General features: G+C 31.3%; 5 protein-coding genes across 5 annotated transcripts; 1 reads left to right on the top strand and 4 right to left on the bottom strand.

Annotated features, from left to right (window-relative positions):
- Nucleotides 1–676: 676 nt before the first annotated feature.
- Nucleotides 677–1937, bottom strand: Tsp_09876 (putative cyclin, N- domain protein). Its single transcript, XM_003370614.1, has 5 exons — nt 1839–1937; nt 1477–1759; nt 1335–1456; nt 1060–1266; nt 677–994 (listed from the first exon to the last, which is right to left on the bottom strand). Exons 1-5 carry the CDS (start codon nt 1935–1937, stop codon nt 677–679), a joined length of 1029 nt encoding a protein of 342 aa, XP_003370662.1.
- A 258-nt stretch (nt 1938–2195) lies between these two features.
- On the bottom strand, nt 2196–2891 carry Tsp_09875 (hypothetical protein). The gene is made up of 4 exons (XM_003370613.1): nt 2848–2891; nt 2679–2717; nt 2464–2629; nt 2196–2357 (listed from the first exon to the last, which is right to left on the bottom strand). The coding sequence occupies exons 1-4, from the start codon at nt 2889–2891 to the stop codon at nt 2196–2198; spliced, it is 411 nt and encodes a 136-aa protein (XP_003370661.1).
- Nucleotides 2892–8925: 6034 nt separating this feature from the next.
- Tsp_09874 (cell division protein) lies at nt 8926–10907 on the bottom strand. Its single transcript, XM_003370612.1, has 9 exons — nt 10535–10907; nt 10387–10468; nt 10170–10310; nt 9994–10111; nt 9779–9868; nt 9587–9683; nt 9338–9519; nt 9160–9270; nt 8926–9072 (listed from the first exon to the last, which is right to left on the bottom strand). Exons 1-9 carry the CDS (start codon nt 10905–10907, stop codon nt 8926–8928), a joined length of 1341 nt encoding a protein of 446 aa, XP_003370660.1.
- A 3847-nt stretch (nt 10908–14754) lies between these two features.
- Nucleotides 14755–15841, bottom strand: Tsp_09873 (tetramerization domain protein, skp1 family). Its single transcript, XM_003370611.1, has 6 exons — nt 15742–15841; nt 15616–15692; nt 15426–15560; nt 15117–15186; nt 14940–14987; nt 14755–14804 (listed from the first exon to the last, which is right to left on the bottom strand). The coding sequence occupies exons 1-6, from the start codon at nt 15839–15841 to the stop codon at nt 14755–14757; spliced, it is 480 nt and encodes a 159-aa protein (XP_003370659.1).
- An 817-nt stretch (nt 15842–16658) lies between these two features.
- On the top strand, nt 16659–19792 carry Tsp_09872 (putative helix-hairpin-helix motif protein). The gene is made up of 13 exons (XM_003370610.1): nt 16659–16712; nt 16861–16929; nt 17006–17215; nt 17265–17375; nt 17432–17545; nt 17608–17718; nt 17846–17943; nt 17990–18061; nt 18384–18508; nt 18563–18687; nt 18753–18914; nt 19279–19389; nt 19688–19792. The coding sequence occupies exons 1-13, from the start codon at nt 16659–16661 to the stop codon at nt 19790–19792; spliced, it is 1467 nt and encodes a 488-aa protein (XP_003370658.1).
- The last annotated feature ends 62 nt before the right edge of the window (nt 19793–19854 follow it).

The following is a 19854-nucleotide window of genomic DNA, read 5'->3' as shown; positions in this document are numbered from 1 at the left end:
AACATTTCACCAGTTGATGCGATTTTTCCAGTTTAACTACGCTTGGGCCAAAAGAATCTATAAATAGTACTAGTAGTAGTAGCTTAACCAAATTGCGGAAGAGGCAACGGGTACAGTTCACCTACCGCCTGCCTGCCAGTGTCGTGTTATTGACAGACATGCTGCGAAATGAATCTCTCTGTATAAACAACAACCGAAAAATAATATTATGTTCGGTCACATTTTTGGTTGTGAAATGCTTTTTGTGTGCAATTTCCAGTGATATATAATTGGAATATTTTTGATTAAAGTAGAAAAAATGGAGAAAAATTTTCATTAAAACATTGTTTATTTTTTCTTGAGAAAGAAGACCAACCAGGGTCTATCTGTTTGTCTGTTAGCTGACGTGTCAGCGAAGAAAAAGCAAACATGTTGTTGTTGGATCGATGAGAAGAATATAAAGCACAAAACGAAAATAGACGACCACCTCTGACTGAGCAAGAGACAGTGATTAAAGACAATGGTGGTACAAGAGTAATTCGTATTATTATCAGCTAATTGTTAATGAAAACAATCACCGACTGACTGACTCTTAGGGAAGTATGATGAGACAAGAAAAAGAAAGAGAAGGGAGAGAATGGTGGTGGGGAAAAAAGAAGAGTAAAATTTTTTTCAAACTCTGCTTCAGGCACGTTATTCACTGGTCCGGGCACATGTCCGTGTACAACATCGTGGACGAATTGTACAGATTTACCAAGTCACGCAGCACATCGTCGTCGTTGGTGGTCGTCGATTGGTTGTCGATCGCTGATTTGCATTTTTGAAATACGCATTGCTGTTCGTCGCATCGACGTTTCGGATTCGTCGATTTGATTTGCCTTCGTTTCGACTGGGCGGTGGCAGTGGTGCCGAGATTTGCAGTTTTCATCAGCAGGCCGTCGGCGTGCAAAACTTTGTTCACAATCAACATCTTGACCAACGAATCACGACACGACGCATACTTGTCGTACGGTATCTTGGACACAAAGAAACACAATACAATAATTGAAACAAGCAAAAAAATCAGTAATATTTTTTTACTTGCATAAATTGTAAAAGAATGTTCACTCCGGTTGTCATGTTTTTCGATCTTTGCTCAAGAAACAATGCATACATCGCTATTGACAGCGTCGACGGCCGGTAAGTAGTCATCAGACTGTGATTGGCGTTGACAGCATCCAATGCCGGTTGGAATTGCGCCATCAACGCTTTGCAGCAGGAACTTGGAGAAAACGTTATGATCAGCAGCTGCATGTATTGTACAGAATTTCATTTTGACCAATTTAAACAAAAACAAGCAGGCAAAAGTCACTCACTAGCTCCAAAAAGGTATACAACGTGACTGGTGTGAGATCCCAATCGAGAAGATTAACAAGAGTTCGTTCAGTGAGCGTCAAATCTTGTACACTGTAAGAGCATCGAGCCGCTTTGATCAGTTCTGAACTGTAAGGCATAAACTAAATGGATAAATTGGATGAATAAACAAGAAGAAGAAGAAGAAGATGATGATGATGATAATTTCACCCACTTCTGCATCTTCCAGAACCTTGCCGGCAGTGTAAAGACAGGACAATGCTATACAATTTAGACATTTCAACGGCACCTTGACTTTGGTTAAAACGCAGTCGACCATCAGCGCAGCTGAAGCCACCACGTCCGCACCCAAACAAAACGACTTTGCAAGTTTTGTTATCCATTTTATCGTTTGGTCACGATTGTTAGCAGTGATAAACTCTTTTTCCTGAATAAGCAGAAATTCATTGAACATTAAAATTCTAATTAAAATGAAACAAAATAATAAATAATAGGTCAAAACTGACCGTGAACTTTAAGTAGTCTTTGGTCATCCACGCTTCCCATTGCTGCTGTTCCTTTTCCAAAGTCAACTGCAGCAAGCAGAGCGTTGCCTTACGTTGCATACCGGTTCAAATTGCTGCTGCTGTTGAGTGGAAAAGAATTCTCTCTCTCTCTCTCTCTCTATCTTTCTTTGAGAAAGAATTCTTCTGAAAATTAAAATTTCATAAAAATCTAATAATATCCGGATAAATGTTCGTTGTACGCGAGAATAAAAGCGCAATGTAATAATGAATATTTAAAAAGTTGAAATACAAAAATGTAAATCACATAATCGAAAATACAATGAAATGAAAAATAAAATATAATAAGATGAAAAATCTCTAAAATGCATGACACTTTTTTACAATGTCCCATTGTTGTGAAAATGGTGCTGGTGAAGGTGATGGCCGTGAACGTGGTGACGCACAGACTATGGAATATTGGACTGAACTGAATGAGGTCAGCAGTTGACCAGCGGTCAGCAAGATCTGCAAGCTGCTATTCTGAAGAATATAATGATGATGATGAAAAAATCAATAGAACATTATCGATCGCATTTCCGGTCGATTGAAGACAACAAAATGACAGTGTGAAGAACCAAAAAAAAACACGAATCAGTGACAATAATAATGATACAAGTAATAATAAATTTCCCATGTCCGAGCACAGCGTCGTCGTCAAAATGATCAAAATCCAAATCCAAAGTGAAGAAGCTATAAAAGCGCAAAGCTTTGATTCGCATGATGATGCGCAAATTTCCAACAAAACAGATTGACTATAAATTTCCCAGAAATTCATTTCAACAGCTGTCTGTCATTCGAAACGTCCCGGCTCGCCATCTGCCATTGACGGCAATGTGCTTCCTGTTGAAAATTTAAATTTTTTTTAAAGTTCAATTCTTTTCGCATTCGTATGTCTGTTTTTATTATTAAAATTATTATTATCACAAATCGCTGAAACGACCATCAAGTCGAGATTTGTTCATGTCAGCACTTTGCTGTTGTTGTTGTTGTTGTTGTTGCTGTTGTCGTCGTCATCAATCAACTGACGGTCAAATTTATCTTTACAGAATAGAGCACGCATTATTTCACAAGCGGAACTTTGAAAAAAAAATTTTTCTAGGTCACACGAGTCACCAATGACGTGTTAATTAACCAAAGGGTGAACACACCAGGCATCATTTATTATTATTTATCATTAATTATTATCACTGTTGTTGTTATTATTGTTCTTGTCGCTGTTATACTGATCAAATTTGAAAATTTATCAATTTATTTACAAAATGATTTGAATTTGTTCCGTTTAATTTGTTTTTTTTTCATCAAAACTTTTCAAATTTCATGTGCAATCACACGTCTGGTATTTTGAACAAAAAAGGATATAGACAACAACAACAACATATGCATGCTTTCTTTCCAAACTGTTTAAATTGTATAAATAGAAATGAACACCTAAAATGAACAACAATCAACTGAACAATCCTTTTTTCTACGACTATATTTTTACAAAATTTAATTGCAATATTAAAATTGAAAATAGATTTTGAAACAACATTGTATTGATGAAAAATATCTTTTAACAAAATAATTACAAATGTTCAAAAACTGCTGAAATGAAAGTGGATGAAAATTTTGTTTTTTTCAAAAATACAACCTTGAAAATCATTCTCACTTACCGTACGGTATAATGCACAATGGTACGATTGAAATAAATTTTGCTATGGTAGGTGGAAAGAAATTTTTTTTTCTTTTCTTCTCGCATGCATCACGAACAATGGATGAATTGGCAATTAATACTTTATTCAAAGTTGAATCATCATCATCATCATCGACAAAAAAGAAACAGAAAAATCGATATTTTACACGGAAGAATACTTTCGATAAAGAAAAAACTGCCTTTTTATATAAATAAATAATTGTAATGAATGGATTGATGTTCCGTTCAATATTTTAGTGACGCTTTTGAGTCGGACAATTTTTGATTTTTTTAATAAAACAACATGGTGGGGTAAAGGAAGAGGAAGAAGAAGTCGATGATGATGATGATGATGAGTGAAAAAAAAAGAAAACAAGTAAGTAAAACAGTTTTGACATTTGACATGTCGGAGTGTTGAATGCGACCAATTTTGTCAGCTATTTTTATTGTAAAAGTTCACATTGAAGCGATCTATCTGGTTGAATCGATCCAATTCATTCATTCAGATTGCTTATCACTTCTTTGTCTGTGTTAAATGTGATTATTCATCGCTGAAAATGACGAAATTGTTGTCGTTTCATCATGTTGATATTGAAGAAAATTACTGTTTTTATAATTCATTTTCCGAATATGAAAATGATGATCGGGAGGAAAAAGTCGATATTGGAATTTCAATTAAAATAGAAAATGGAAAGAAAAAACAAATTCTTTTGTTAAAATGACCTTAGAACTACGAGCACAGGAGGCCATTGTGTGTGTTTTTGTTTGTGTGTATGCTTACTACGTAAAAGTAAACTGGGAAGTTTTATTTATTGCAATCAATTCCTGCATGTTCCAACAAATCGAACGTCAGTAAGCAATTATGTATGTGAGCGTTTCACTCGAAAATTTTCCAATGTAAATATTACTTTTGAAATTGAATTGAAAACTTGTTGAATTGTGTTTATTTGATGGATAAAGGAAGGAAATTTCTACATTGCAAAGTGCTAAAAGTTTACTTTTTCAAAATTGAACAGTGAAAAAATAAATACAAGGGAGTAGAGTATAAATGCAGAAAAAAGAGATGCAAACTTAATCTCACCTTGGACTTTTTATTTCTATTTATTGTTGCTTAGTTGAAATGCATTTTTATTTTCTTCAAATGAGATAAAATAAAAAAAAGACATTTGCAAACACAAATGTGATGTGAAGCAAAAGAAAATGTATTTTTAATCTTTTATCAAAAAATGCTTTATACAGTAAAATAGCATCAGTTTTTTAAATATATTTTAATAATAACAGTAATAATGTTTCTTTCTGTATGCTCAGATTAGCAACAACAATGCTTCTTTGAATTGTGCCGTATTGTTTGTATTATTCCCATTGTGTGAATAGCCGGCTTTCTCACGGTTAATATGACCCCGAAATTGTGCAGAACTTGTTCTAATGACCTCAATAACTCTGCTGAGTGCTTGGAAATAGAAATAAGCATGAATGGAAAAAAACAAAATTTAAGCAAATTTCGTATGATTAATAAAATTTTGGTTGTAGTTTCGGAAAAGGAAAGGGAATTTTATCCAACAATGAAATTTCATTACACAACAATTTCAAATGCGAATATGAAATGCAAAAGTAACATATACAATAACATAATATTGATTTTTATTTCATTAAATTTGAAAATGTTTGCACGCACATTTGACTTGCAAAGAAGCATTATATTTACTCAAACGTTTTACATAAATAAATAGAAAACAAATTTTGTTGTATTAAAATATAAAAACTGGACTTGATTTACTTGAAAATTAAGATAAATCAGAATTGGATAAATGAAATTCAAATATTCACTGATACGAATCAACACTTGCATAGAATGAACTGGATAAGCGTTCAACCTTGTCTTTATTTTGCTTTATCAGTAAAATTTCCAACAAACAAAAATATGTTGACTGACTGATTGATTGATAAATTTCAATTTTATATTCAAAAATTCACACCCAACATAAAATATCTTCATTAATTTTGAATAATAAAAAAAACGAAGTTCACGTGCGATTAGGTTTGAATATTTATTTATCAAAATTATGCTCTATTCATTCGATGGGTTGAAATTCGTTGAACAACATTAGAAAAAGTAAGCAGCCAACACCATCCACCCCAGGCCAGAATTTTGAACACCACATGTCGAGGTAATGGCTTTACAAAAACTATTAAAATTTAAAGTAAACAACTTGAAAGTAAAACAACAACAACAACAAATAAATAAATGACGTCGACATCGATTTTTTTCAAAGTTAGTTTTTACTACTTTAAACACGTACGAAATGTTTGAATATCAATTTATCAATTTAATCCAACAATAACAATCCATTTTTGATTTTGCTGTTTATTATGATTTTGTTTTCTTTTCTTTTTCCAACTTTGATCATTTTTATTTTCAAATTTATTATTATTATTATTATTATTATACTATGTAGGAGTAAAAAAATTGACACAAAGCGGTTCACTACTTTTCAAAATGAACAACAAATTTTCCAAAATTACAATGAAACTTTCGTGAAGTGAAATAATAATTTTTCATCTCTTTCACATCAGAAATATTCCAAATAGAAATTTCAGAATAGTGAATAAATTCTTCTTTATCATTAAAAAAATTATAATCTAAGAAGACAGAAAAATATTATTATTTTCATTCTTATACTTGAAGAGAACCGAAAACAACAAAACCTGCCAAGTACAATCGAATAGCAATGACGTCGACACAATAATTGATTTTATTATTATTATTATTATTAAACATTAAAAAGGACAATGAAAAGAAAATATTCTGTCTGAATTTAATTGAAATACAACAAAATGCATTGCATCCTATTCAAATAACAACTTGTTTATTAATTAATTTTTTTCTCGTCAAGTGAAGAAGAATAACATTCGATGTATAGCAACTGAAATGATTAATTAAAGCATTGTTTTAATTTTCATGCTTTTTCAGTGTATTTTTTGATCCAAATAAAACTGTACTTACATTTTTAATAAACATGAGATCAGAATTTCGCCATCAAAAACCCCTCTTATAAGAAAAGAATTGTTCAATAATCAAACCTTGAAAGCATCCACTTAAATTTCTCAAGACAAGCTGATGTAGACAAATAATTTAATGAACATCCTGTCAGCAAAAGTAGAAAGGTTCACATTTAGCTCTGTCATCAAAGTGCATTAAAGTAAACAGTGAAAGTAATTCAAAATCGGTAAACACAAATTTTGAATTGCGTTCCAAACACTGTGTTGATATTAAAATTGTTAAATCAAAAGAAATAAAAATTATTTTCATGCGACGAAATGCAAACGATATAAAAACTGATATTATGAAAAAGTATTATCTTTTAATTCATTTAAAAAAAGAAAACAATTTCGATACTCTTTTAAAGAATAGATAATTTCTACACTGAGATGTATTAAAATGTACAAAATAAAGTGTAAAGTATTGAAAAAATAACCCTAAAACGCACCTAAACTGCTCTGCATTGCTTTAAACTTGAAAATCATAACATGAGATTACAGTATGAAAATCATACCGCTTTTTCAAATGTTGGGAATTTGTAAAAAAAATGCGTCCCAGTTTTTTGAGCATTATCCAAAGAAATTTGAATCACTTACAGCGTGTTTTCTGGTTAAAGAAAAAGATGTTAAAAATTGAACGACAAGTTGTTTATGCAAATGTCCGATTTATTGGCCATTAAGCGCTTGTTGATATTGCGTGTAATGATCTGAAATGAAAAAAATAAAAAAAAATAACACAATTTTTCCTTGTAAAATTTGCATTTCATTAAAAATACACAGCTAAGTTGAAGTGAAAGTTTTGGGAAAAAAGAGAATTAATTGACGGGCAACGTGGACAGAGGACAGAGGAGATGATTCGCAACGCTTAATCGAACAGTACTATTCCTCATCTCACCTACTTGGATAGTTAGTTGATTGATTGAGAAGGATTTTCATCGTGTATAGTGACTGTTCATTGTGATGAATTGAAAATGCAAGAAATAATAGATGGCGATGTTGAATATATACATATATATATATATGTATATATTGTTTTCAGCAGAATCCAACTCAGCTGATGATGAAAGTTTGACTAACTCGCTGTGGTGCAAATTGATTCGACTGACATGCCAGCCGTTGTTGTTCTCGTCCAAATGGGAAGCTTGGAAAATCAATATGCAGTCGAATGATTCATGGAAAATTTTTCGATGACGTACGCACATCGTTGATCCGTTTTTATTACTGACTGCCTGGCATGCATATTTTAAAAGCCTGAAAAGCTTGTTATTGTTGTTGTTGTTGGTTTTCTTTCTCTTCACAACTGCAGCATGTTATAAGCGTCACATGTATTGACAAATGAAACGCAAAAGTTGCTTGACAGCTCGTACAAATAAAATGAGAGAAAAAAAATGAAAGCGAAACTGTTCACAAGTGTATTTGTGAATTTGTGTTATTGTTTGTTTGTGTTATAAAAATTTAAATTTTTCCCCGTGAAATTGTACACTGTTCAATATTATGATGGAATTTTATTGTGGAAAATTTCCATTTTCAACATGTTTCAATTGGTAAGCATAGATGAAATTTCCAATTATTGCACAGTCAGCTCAGCTAGATCACTAATTGATGTAGCTTTGCTTTCGTATAATTATTGAAAATTTCCAACGTCAGACGTACATTTTTGCAGTAAAAACAAGCAACCTAAATTAAACTGACTCTCCATTTCAATTCTTATAAAAGCTATAAGAGGGGAACGTCGGTCATTAATCGAAACAATCGTTGCTAATTTAAAAAAGTGAAGAAAAATCTGTTATTAAAAAAATAAAACAAATGTTCAAAGTTATTCTAAATTTTTTTCAAATTTTCAATATGATTCAATTACCTGAAATACAACAATAAATTGTGTCTATCTTTTTGATTATATTATTTTTCGAAAAAAATTAAAATCTTACAATGTAAAGTTAATTGAATTTTATAAATAATTGCGTCTTTCGTCTGTGAATATAGATGAAAATGCAATTTTGTTGAAATATCACGAAAAAATAAACTTTTACATGTAGAAGAAAAAAAACCATTAAAAATGAATGCAAACAATAATAATGAAGCAAAACAGTTTGTTAAAATTGATATACATGTGCAATATGTTTCGTTTATTTAATTTTACTACTGATCATTTGAAAATAAGATCACAACTTTACAAAATTATAAGAAAAGCAGGAAAAAAAGGGGTATAAATGTGAATCGATTATATGGTCAAATTTTCCAACAACATTATTGTTTAGAGAAGTTGAAATTTGTTGCAATAATAATTTTGAACATGCAAAATTAAAAATTCTGAAAATTTCGTTTTCTACTTGAAAATCACTTTTTCTTTGTTTTGGTTAGCAAAAATTGTTGCTTTGCATGTTCGAAATCCATCATTTCTTTGTCCACTTGACGACACTTTTCATCCAATCGTTGCATTTCCAATTGAAATTCTCTATTTTGCGTTTCCATCTTTTCTTGAATCTGTTCACAATTTTATATTTATGCACATGCAGTATACAGAAATAAAATTATCAAAGAAAAAAAATATTCATTTTTTTGTTCCTCTACCTCACGTTCTTTTTCTTTCAGTTCAAGTTCTTTCGCTTTGATCTTCTGCACAAAACGCTCGCGTACTTCTGATTCCGTCGACTGCACTTGGGCAAGTAATTCTGATTTTCGCTGAAAATTAAATGAAATGATAATTTGGTTGATTTCAACATTAAACAACAAAACTGGGGCTAGAGACCATCTTGTAAGCCTGCATCATGCCTGGTCCGATATCCCCATCTTTAACACCGAGTTCTTTTAGACGAACGCAACGGTATTTTTCGTACAACAACGTGTGTGTACGGTCGACCAAGTGGGCAATGTTCACACGTATCAAAGCTGCCCGAAGTTTCAAAAAATCACAATGATCTTCATTTTCCACTAAAATAAATAAATAAATAAATAAACCTGAGTAGAAAAAGAAGACAATACAAAATATCCACATCACCTTCAACAATGCCCCACGGATATTGACGAGCACGAACCAACTGGTCACCTTTCTTGACAAAATCTGTACTGCCCACTACTGCGAACGGTACAACAGACTATACATAAATATTATGGTACAATTTTCACAATGTCAAATATGCTCACAAATGTTATTTCCAAATACGTTCAACTAGTTCAATTGAAATCTTACATTGAAAATTGCATTCTCCTCTGCAGCATTGCTATCATCTTCAGGAAAATGATAAATTTCAATATCATTCGAACGAATTTCTTCCAATATCTGAAAAATCCATTAGTTTTTCTTGCTATACAACAGCTTTAATTTAATTTAATTTATTTTGTTTGAAACATTTCAATCCAAGTTATAATGAAATGAATAAATATAATTACGTTCAAAATACTTACTTTGCATTTGAAACGCTTCAATTCTTCTTTTGAAATCGTGTCCGCTTTTGCAATCACAGGAATAACGTTCACTTTCTTGCCGAGCTGCTTCATTGCGTACACGTCCAAAGCTTTAAGTCTTGAACAATTTCTTTCTTTTTTGCATATAAAAATAATTTCCTTTCAAAAATAATTACCCATGTCCCGTAGGAGAGATGAAATAAAGACACGCGTGAATGCGAGTGTCATGATAAAGCCTGAGATTTCTTTTCACTCGCAATTCTTCTTGAAGATACATTTCATATTTGTTATTTAAATAATCGACAATCACACGAACACTGAAAATTTCCCATTTGGACATTTATTTTATTTTTCTTCTTCAACACTCGAAATTACAATAAAAGATAATCTCACCTGTTTTCTTTGTCCATTTGATCACCAAAGCCGGCCGTTTCAACTAAAGCCAACTTAAGCAATATGTCACGTTCTTCGACTTCTGAAAATGAAAACTCCACCTCACCCAACTGGTGCAAGAAATGATTGAATTAAAATTAAAAATTACCAAAATTTCTTTCACGCAACTCAACCCTGTTCAACTCATGACTGCAAGGATCAAGTTCAAAGCTTTGGTTGAACAAAGATTCCATTAATGTCGACTTTCCAATTCCCGTTTCCCCAACGCACATGATATTGAACGTACAGCCTCGTTTTTTGATTTTCTCTATCAACTGTTGAGGTAAGTTGGAAAAACCCACGTAACCTTTCAATTCCAACTGACGCGCATCCAAATTCAACGCCGGATGCAAAATCCGCTCTTCAACAGCAATAGGTGCTCCATTTTCAATCTTCGAAACAAACAACACATAATACATGCAATTCATACAATTGAAAAAATGTTGTACCTCACTGTCGCGCGTATCAAGCTCAACTACCATTTTTTTTAGCTTTCAGCGAAAATCTTCTTCTTCCAGAAAAAATTCTCACGTTCGAAACTCAAGCTTGAAATTTCGATTTTCACTCCACTGCAAACAATATCCTTTCGACTACTACCTGCAACAAAAGTTGAAAGCTCCTAGAAAAAATATAAAGCAAATATTTTTTCAACGTTACAAAAATTTAATATTAACAACGCACACACGACATTCGAAAGACGAATAAACGACGAAATTTACTTAACCTTCGGCAAATATACCTTAAATACTGTTTTAATTAAAAAGAAACATTAAATTATAATCAGAAATGTTGCAAAATTCAAAAGATGCTATTCAAGTCCACTGAATCAAGAAGGCCGAGAAAACTTTTTCTCAGGTGAACATTTTAGTTATAAATCAAAAGAAATACAATTGCAAAAGTCACTGCCAAATCAAACTAGTTGAACAACTAAATGTATGCCATCTTGGGGAAATATAATTCGATAATAAGTGCTCATTAAAAATTTAAACAAAACAAAGCAATACTATCGACACACTTTTCATGATTAAAATCAAAAAATACTTTAATATTATACAAGAAAAAAAGATCGGATAAATCTCTTTACTAAAAATGTAATTAATACAACTGAAAAACAGTGTCGCTGTCAAAGTGCTAAAAAGCCGCCCAACAATACAGTATAGGTTGTGAAAATTAAGTTGCAGCAATTATTTTTTGAATTACTATATTTTATTCATCACATTTTCAGGTAATTTGATACGATAATTTTTTGTAATAAAAAATTAACTCGCAGTTTTCAAACATTAAATTTTTAATAGGCATAATAATAATAATAAATGATATGTCATTGAAATTTTTATTCAACTTTAAAAGGTATGTTTTTAGCTAGACCAGAGCAAAACAAATGTATATTTAAGCGGTCTAAAATTATCAATATTTACAAATTTTGTTATTGTTTCTTATATAGTATAAAATTTCAACAATAAATATATTTATATGAAGGTTTTTAAAAATTATCGTTGCATTCATAAGCAATGAATTAAAACGACTGGTTCGAATGGTTTTATAATACTGAGCTGATCAAGCTATCAATCATTGCCAAGTGCTATCAATGAATTAGACAAAGCGAAGAGCAAACTAAACAATGTGCCAGGATTTTTATTAACGCCAGTACTTTATTGGATAATTCAACAAATGAATGCGTAAACACTGTTGAAATTTGTTTTGCCGCTTGTTCAAAACTGAAGTAAACATTGACGTTGGAAAATAATCTACAATTAATTATTAAAGATGTTAACTTAAATTTCAATTATGCTAATGTTTATCTGAAATATTATGTTACTTAAGTTTTTCAGTTTTTGGAAAAATTCATCGAACTGCAGACTTACCGATAGAATACTACGAACAGAGAACATTCACTTTCTGCACATGATAGAAGTAAATGTTCAATTTATTCCATCAGCGACGTTTATTTTTCTTCTATGCATTTAGCAATAAATGAACAATTTTTGCTAGTGTTTTGCACCATGTGAAGAACACATGTTGCGCAGGAAAATTGCAATGCTCAGCTACTAAACTGCCAAAATGTATATTATTTTTAGAGCTATTTGAAAGCAAAGCTTTGAATAAGTAAAGTATATAAACATGTGGTGCCAACTTTCGAGCATTTCATTAGTACATCTTGAAAAAAAAGAATTCTTTATTACATTTAAAATTCCAAAATGTGTGAATGTTAATTTTTAAAAATTATTCTTCATGGCATTTTTGAACGCTGAACAAAAATTTCAACGGTTTCGTCAGCTATACCTGTAGAAAGTAGACGTTGTCTTCTTTAAATAAACAATGGAAATTATTACACTTGATTCATGTGCATGTTCAAGTTAAAAAGTTTCCACGTTGAATTAATAATGTTAACAGATTCCAAAATTGAAATGATAAAAATATGAACACAGTTGATGCAGTTGAGCCTGAGGGTAATTTGGCTAAATCATGCTTTCGTTGCGTTGAATTTCATTGAAAAGCCTTCCTTGCTTTGCTGTTAAAACGTTCGGATAGTTGTAGAAAGTTGTAGAAAGCTCGCAGGGGAATCTTACCACACTTGATTGTTGACAATCAGGTTCTGCCGGTCAATTAGGTTTTGCTTCGCGCTAGATTTTGCTTCACGTTTCAATAATAATTGACACTATATTGTATATATATATATATATATATACAATATATACAAACGATCACTTTATTTGGATATATACAAACGAACGATGGATAAATATCAGCGAACTACCACATACATTTTTCTCTACTACTGTACGAATCCGCAGCTAACGCTCTCTCTGTCTCGGCAGCAACTTCTTATCCGGATTTGGGTCAAGGGGAAACTGCTAAAAATACCAGAATTCGCTGCGCGGGCTTTTACAAAAGTCGTTGCTTTTGAAAAAAACAACAAATAAAATATTCTGACCAAGGAAATATTCAGTAAGATAGATTTTTTGCATAAAAAATTAAATGAAACAGTTGGTTAATACTTAAAGAAAGATTTGCTATTGGGATATTATTACTATTGGGAATCAGGCTATTATATTACTTTAAAATTCAAAAGATGTTGGTAACATTTGGTGCGTATATCAAGTAGCCAGAGATGATGAGAAAGAAACTGGTATGTGCTTTTCGGCGATTGACAATATCTTTGATAAGAGTTACAAGTTTTACAAAAGTGAAATTCATAATATATGGATAATTCTGCTTTGTAAGTATTTGTTCGTAAAATTTTAATCCGAATAATAAATAATCTGTTTATTTTCATTTCAAGCTGAAGAATTCGAAATCTTTTAGTCAATTCTTTTTACTTTAAATGGGTACAGCATTCCACGTTAGTAGAAAAGTATTGAATTATCTTTAAAAAGAAGAGATTGGAACAAGCCAAATTTATGCTATATATGCATAATGTGGCTAACAGTTTTTTGAGAAAAAATGTAGATGCTTGAAATTGCTACAGAAATTCAGTAAGCAAGTGCATGCGAACCACGGTCTCAAATAACAATAAGAATACAGCTGTATCGTAATAAATTCTATGTCAATCAACAAAATATGCTTATGCGTTGTATCACAACTAGGGACTGTATCTAGGTAAACTTCAACATTATTTTTGGAAAATACATGAGTATAAAAGTTCGACAGTCGACTTGTGAACAAAGCTGTAAACAGAAACTATTTATGCAGGACACTATTCTGCTCAAATCTGTTTGCATAGCAATATTTCATCCTTGAAAAACACAATGTAAGAAGTTTTTGATACTGTAAATCGCTTTGATTAACATTAATGTAATTGCCAGTTTAGTAGCATGTTTTTAATTCATTAGAAATTTTGAATCACACATGAGCGTTTTCTTAACTTTTAATTAATAAAACTTTTAATAAAAATAACTTTAAGAAAACTTAATAATAACGGTCATTTTCAATGAACAAACCATTCATTCGACAAAGTTTAATGATGAATGAAGTTAACAGTTTTAAACAATCATCCTGTAAGCATTTTTATGCTCTTGCTGATATTAAGACCGAAATCCTTTAAAAACATAATCTTTCGAAGTAAAAAATATGCTGATGCAAAAAACATGACCTCAAAATAAAAATTTACATATTTGCTCATGTAATTGTATTTTTAAAAATTACCTTCTCATAAAACAATTTTACAAAACACCTTATAAATTTATTTATAATAATCCATTTTGCATTGCAAAAACTAGCCTGCTTGACAATAAAACATATTTTTAAAGCATACGTTTTACTTAAAAAGAGTTGAAAATTTTCATTTTGTGTATAATAATTGAGTTTAAAAAAAGGCGAGATTCATGCTTAGCACATTTGATCAAATGCAGCTATTTGAGTATCGCACACACTGATCCCTATAATTTTGAAATAATTATTCTTTATGAAATCTGTATTGAAAAATAAGCGTGAATTAAAATGGCTTACCACTAAAGTATTATTGTAAACATTGCAATATAAAGGTAAAAAATATTCAGCACTGCTAAATTTACTTTTCAGTGAGCTCTGCGGTGAGTTTAGGTTGAGTTTCCAGCAAGAATCTAAACAAATTAAAAAATATCATATTATGCTTAAAAAATAAACAGTCTGTTCCATTGCTTCTGATTGTCTTTTAAATATGTTGTTCGATGCAGCACTAAGAGCACGTAGAACAAAGTCTCTCGATCTACCTTTCATTATGCTTATCAAAATGTAAGATAAAGCATCTGACAGTGATTTAATATCTAAATAATTTGCTGCCTAAAATATAAACTTAGTTTAGTATAGTTTAAATTAAATCAGCTTGAAACACATGTATTTCAGTTGAAATCAATAATAATTTTTTATTATGAATTATTATACTGTGAAATTATTATTTCAAAATTAGAGTGAAATTACAGCTAAAACTTGGACAATATGTTAAGTTGCATAAAAATTTGCATGCGTTATGCGCAAGAAAAGTTTATATTTGCAAAATTGAAACTCAGCATAATGATTACCTCTGCTAGTAATATTAAAAATGTTGTATCGACGTTAAAAAATTCAGCGTCCCAGTTGGTGATAAAATCTGGTAAAAATGGTTTTGTTTCATCATATGGAGGATCATTTCTGTGATGATTACAGTACTGTAATATCTGTAATTGGAAAACAAAGTTTTTTTTAATGATTTTACAACTTCAGTATAAAAACCTTTCCCAAAACTTTGGAATTTATTTTTGGCAAGGGAATGGATTCCAAATTTTCGCTGTTCTTGTCAATGCCAAATGCTGAAATAACTACTTCAATTATGTTAAATGGTAATGCAAAATTACCTACACTCAAGCATTGTTTTTAAAGTGTTCGATTGTTTCACTACTAACCAATCCGCTTTAAATGCCACACCATCATTGCTGACAAGTTCAAAACCCTCGGCCATGGATAAAACGTTGGCAAAAATATTTTCAAAATTTATGGTACTGCACTATTATATATAAGAGAATTAATTCATACAATTCAACAATATTCTCCTGCTTACCTCTTTTTCAGAAAGGTTTGGGAAATTTATCAAACTGATAAAAGCAAATGAAGCATACTATAAATTGATTTTCAAGAAAACATTTTTGCCTGAATTTCAAGAAACAAATTTCTTGTCCTGAATTAAAATCAACAATCAACAATTTAGTCTCTTATTGAAATACATACTGTAAAATACATATTCATAGCAGCTTTAAAGTTTATTTTTAACTTTAGAAGCTGAAAAAAATTGATAAGATAATTGAGAAAATTTTCAGTTTTTAAGTTTGTTTTTGCCCATTTCATTTGTATTGGATCTTCCTCTTCGATAACGATAATCAAGTTCCAGTGGACTGTATAATGAACCCGCGGTTCGACTATTTGAACCACTGAGTTCTATCTTCGATGTACGGTTCCCCCTTTTGGACCCGCGTCGTAAGTTCCAACGACTTACCTATTATCTCTGATGATTCCAGTCACGTTTTCTCCGGTATTCCTTCCCGTCTTTCGAATATAAAGACCAAAACAATCTCGAAAAGAACACCAACGCTTTATTCGACTAGAGATCAACCAACTCGTTCACTAACTCGCTTACTAACTAACTAACAACTATATATATATATATATGGTACACACACGAAAGAAAAACAACTACAACAACAATTAGGTCAACTATATCGGGTTGGTTCTAGACAATAACAACTGGTCAGCTATATCAGGCTGCTTCTAGACAGTAGCAAATGGTCAGCGATATCGGATTGCTTCCAGACAACAACTATGGTCAGCTATATCGGGTTACTTTCTTCTAAAAATATCTCGTCATACTGTCGATTATTGACGCTCAGGTTTTATCTTCAGTTGGAATCTGCAACATCATTAATGAAAACAACCAGCTTTATAACAGTTATGATTTCGCTCAATAAATACAATATAATTATTCAGTTTTCATATAAAGGGTGTAAAGTATCCGATTTACCACATGAAAAAATGCTGACTAAAATTTGTATAACTGTTAAATAATAAAAATACTTCATTATTTTTAAAGCACAGTAAGACAAATTTGTTTAAATTTTAATTTGTCTTTGAGAAAAAACCACCCGAAGAAGTAAAATCAAGCAAATTTTGCAAATGCGCGAACATTAAATTAGAAGCTAATAAAATGAAAATAGCAAAGGAAGAGATGAATATCTGCAAAATTCACTTTTTTGATGAAAAAGTGATACCTAATTTTCGCAATATTTTGCTTTCTTGGTATGAATGCAACTGTCGGTCATTACCATGGCGCTGTTTAGTAAAGGTAACTCAAAGCCAAATTTCACGAAAAGTTTCTGATGATAGCTATTCAGAACCCAACTTTGGATCGAAACACCAAAGCATATTATGTTTGGGTTTCAGAAATTATGTGTCAGCAAACACAAGTGGCCACTGTTAAAGATTACTTTGAACGTTGGATTGAAGTAAATGCTTATCTCAAAATAATTTAAGAGAGAGTTTTTTATTTTTCACATTTAAGAAATGGCCGAGTGTTGTTGATTTGACTGAGACGTCTTTAGAAGAAGTGAATAAAATTTGGTCCGGCTTGGGTTACTATTCCCGCGCTAAGAATTTGTACGAAGCAGCAAAAATAGTAATAAATGTAGCTCTTATGATTGTTTGTTATGAGAACATATTTAGAATAATTTTTTTTAGATTCGCCTATCAAAAAATGGAAAAATACCACAAACTGCCGAAGAGTTGGAAAAGCTGCCAGGCGTTGGTCGTTATACTGCATGTGCAATTTCATCAATTGCATTTGGCGAGGTACGCATTTGTCTATTGATTTTTGAGTTCAATTTTTCTACGATCTCTTCGATAACTAACTGTAATTAATACTTTTGTAAAAAATTAATTTTTATTTCTGAATTATATTTTACTTGTTTCATTTAAGAGAAAAGCTACCGTCGATGGTAATATTCAACGCGTGTTGTCGCGTATGCTTTGTGTTGGTGAAAATCCAACAAGCAGAATTGTGAAGGATCATTTATGGTAAACAATGCAATGTATTTGAATAGTTCTTTACACTTCTGTGCAGGAAGATTGCTGATAATGCAATATGCTCAGATCGTCCAGGAGATTTTAATCAAGCATTAATGGAAATTGGATCGTTAATTTGCACGCCGAAAAATCCTGACTGCAGTAACTGTCCTATTAATATTTTTTGCAATGCTTATAAAAAAGTAATAAAGATAGATGAAAGTTTAACATTGTTCACTTGCATGTACTTCAGGTACAGGATGGAAATGCTCCATTGGCAGATATTGAAGATGGTAATTATTTTTTAATTTAATCTTTACACAGAAAAAAGTAATAATGCGACATTTAGATCCGAAATGTTTTTTATGCTTACCGCACTCTTCACCATGGCAAAATGAGTACTGTATTGCTTTTATTTAGTGATAATTTATGTTTTTTATTTTGAAATCAAGGCTTGGAGTGCAGAATTATCCTGGTCGTAAAGTGAGGAAACCATCCAAGAAGGAAAACAAAACGGTTATATTTATGTCGCGCAGTATAGATAATAAATTTTTATGCATCAAAAGGCTCGATTCGGGTAGATTGCTTTTATAATAAAAAAAACAGTATGATATTGCAAATGTTTATTTAGGGTTATTAAGTGGTCTCTGGGAAATTCTTGTAATTGACGGAGTAATTGTGGAAAAACATTTGCCCGAGTCGGTAGAGAAAAAATTCAAATTAAAAATGATTGGTACTTTGAATTTCTGTGGAACAGTAAGAAGCATTTATTAAATTTATTCCATTATTCTTTTATTTCATTAATTTGGCAACTGTTGTAGATATTTCATAAATTTTCACATATCGATTGCACGTATCATATTAGCTGTTGCAAAGTGAGGCAGTTGCGTTCAAAGGCTGCGGGCAGTGAATCGAACTGTCTGGTGCAATGGATGGATTTGGGCACTTTTGAAAAGGCAGGTATTTCTACTGCTATGAAAAAGGTATTGGTGAATTGAATATATTTTAACATTAAAAAGTGTTCATTTGAAAATTTTATGCTAATAAATTTATTGCATTTGCTTCAGATTGTGAAAAAATTTAAAAATATGCCGTATGCAATGTGCAATTTGAAATGATTTTGTTGCTTGTCGCACGGCAGTTTGCAATTGCTGTACCTTTCCCATCTAGCAGTTTTATTTTAAGAAGTTTTATATAATAAATGTTTTACTTTAAATTGATTGTTTTGTCATAAACGTTTGATCGATTACTTGTGCAATTTTATTATAAATTTGTTGTTTTATCAATGCGACTATTAACTTGATGTTTTCAATTTAGCCTTTTAAATGTATAATTTTTCAAGTTCAGATGTTGCATCGTGTGCCTGCTGGTCGGAGACCTTTTAAAAATCCATTATTTCGTGCAGCCATGTACGTTTTGTTTGGAGTTGGCGGTGGGTTGTATATTGTCTGGCCGTACGTTCGCCGTAGAAATGAAAAATTCCAAATTGACCAATGAGAAAATGTTCAATACATTCCACATAATAATAATTAAAATTAAGCATATTGTTTCTTTTTAATTTTTCATTAGGATATTTAACAAAAAATAAATGTTATTTGGTTTCAGTGAATTATCTTTTGGTTACAAAATTATTATTTTCTCATTGTATATAGTTATTTTGTACACAACTGATTTACTTTAGCTGAAAATGTCTGTCTATGTTTACTTTGAATTTATAAACATTATGAAATATTTTGACATGCAAATTAATTTGCAGATTTACAAAAAAGCGAATCACCATCAGTTACATTTTGCATTTCGATATTTACATCAGTGTATAAGTGCCGAGGTTGCCTTTTTTCAAATGTTGGACACCAGCTAATAACCATCTGCCTTCATAAATCCTCTTTCCAGCGCAAACAATCATATTGCCAGAACTCTGAA

The sequence above is a fragment of the Trichinella spiralis genome, assembly GCF_000181795.1.
Source record: "Trichinella spiralis strain ISS 195 chromosome Unknown Scfld610, whole genome shotgun sequence".
NCBI classification, from domain to species: domain Eukaryota; kingdom Metazoa; phylum Nematoda; class Enoplea; order Trichinellida; family Trichinellidae; genus Trichinella; species Trichinella spiralis.
Note: the sequence above shows the minus strand (reverse complement) of the source record. Positions and strands in the feature narration are given on the sequence as shown.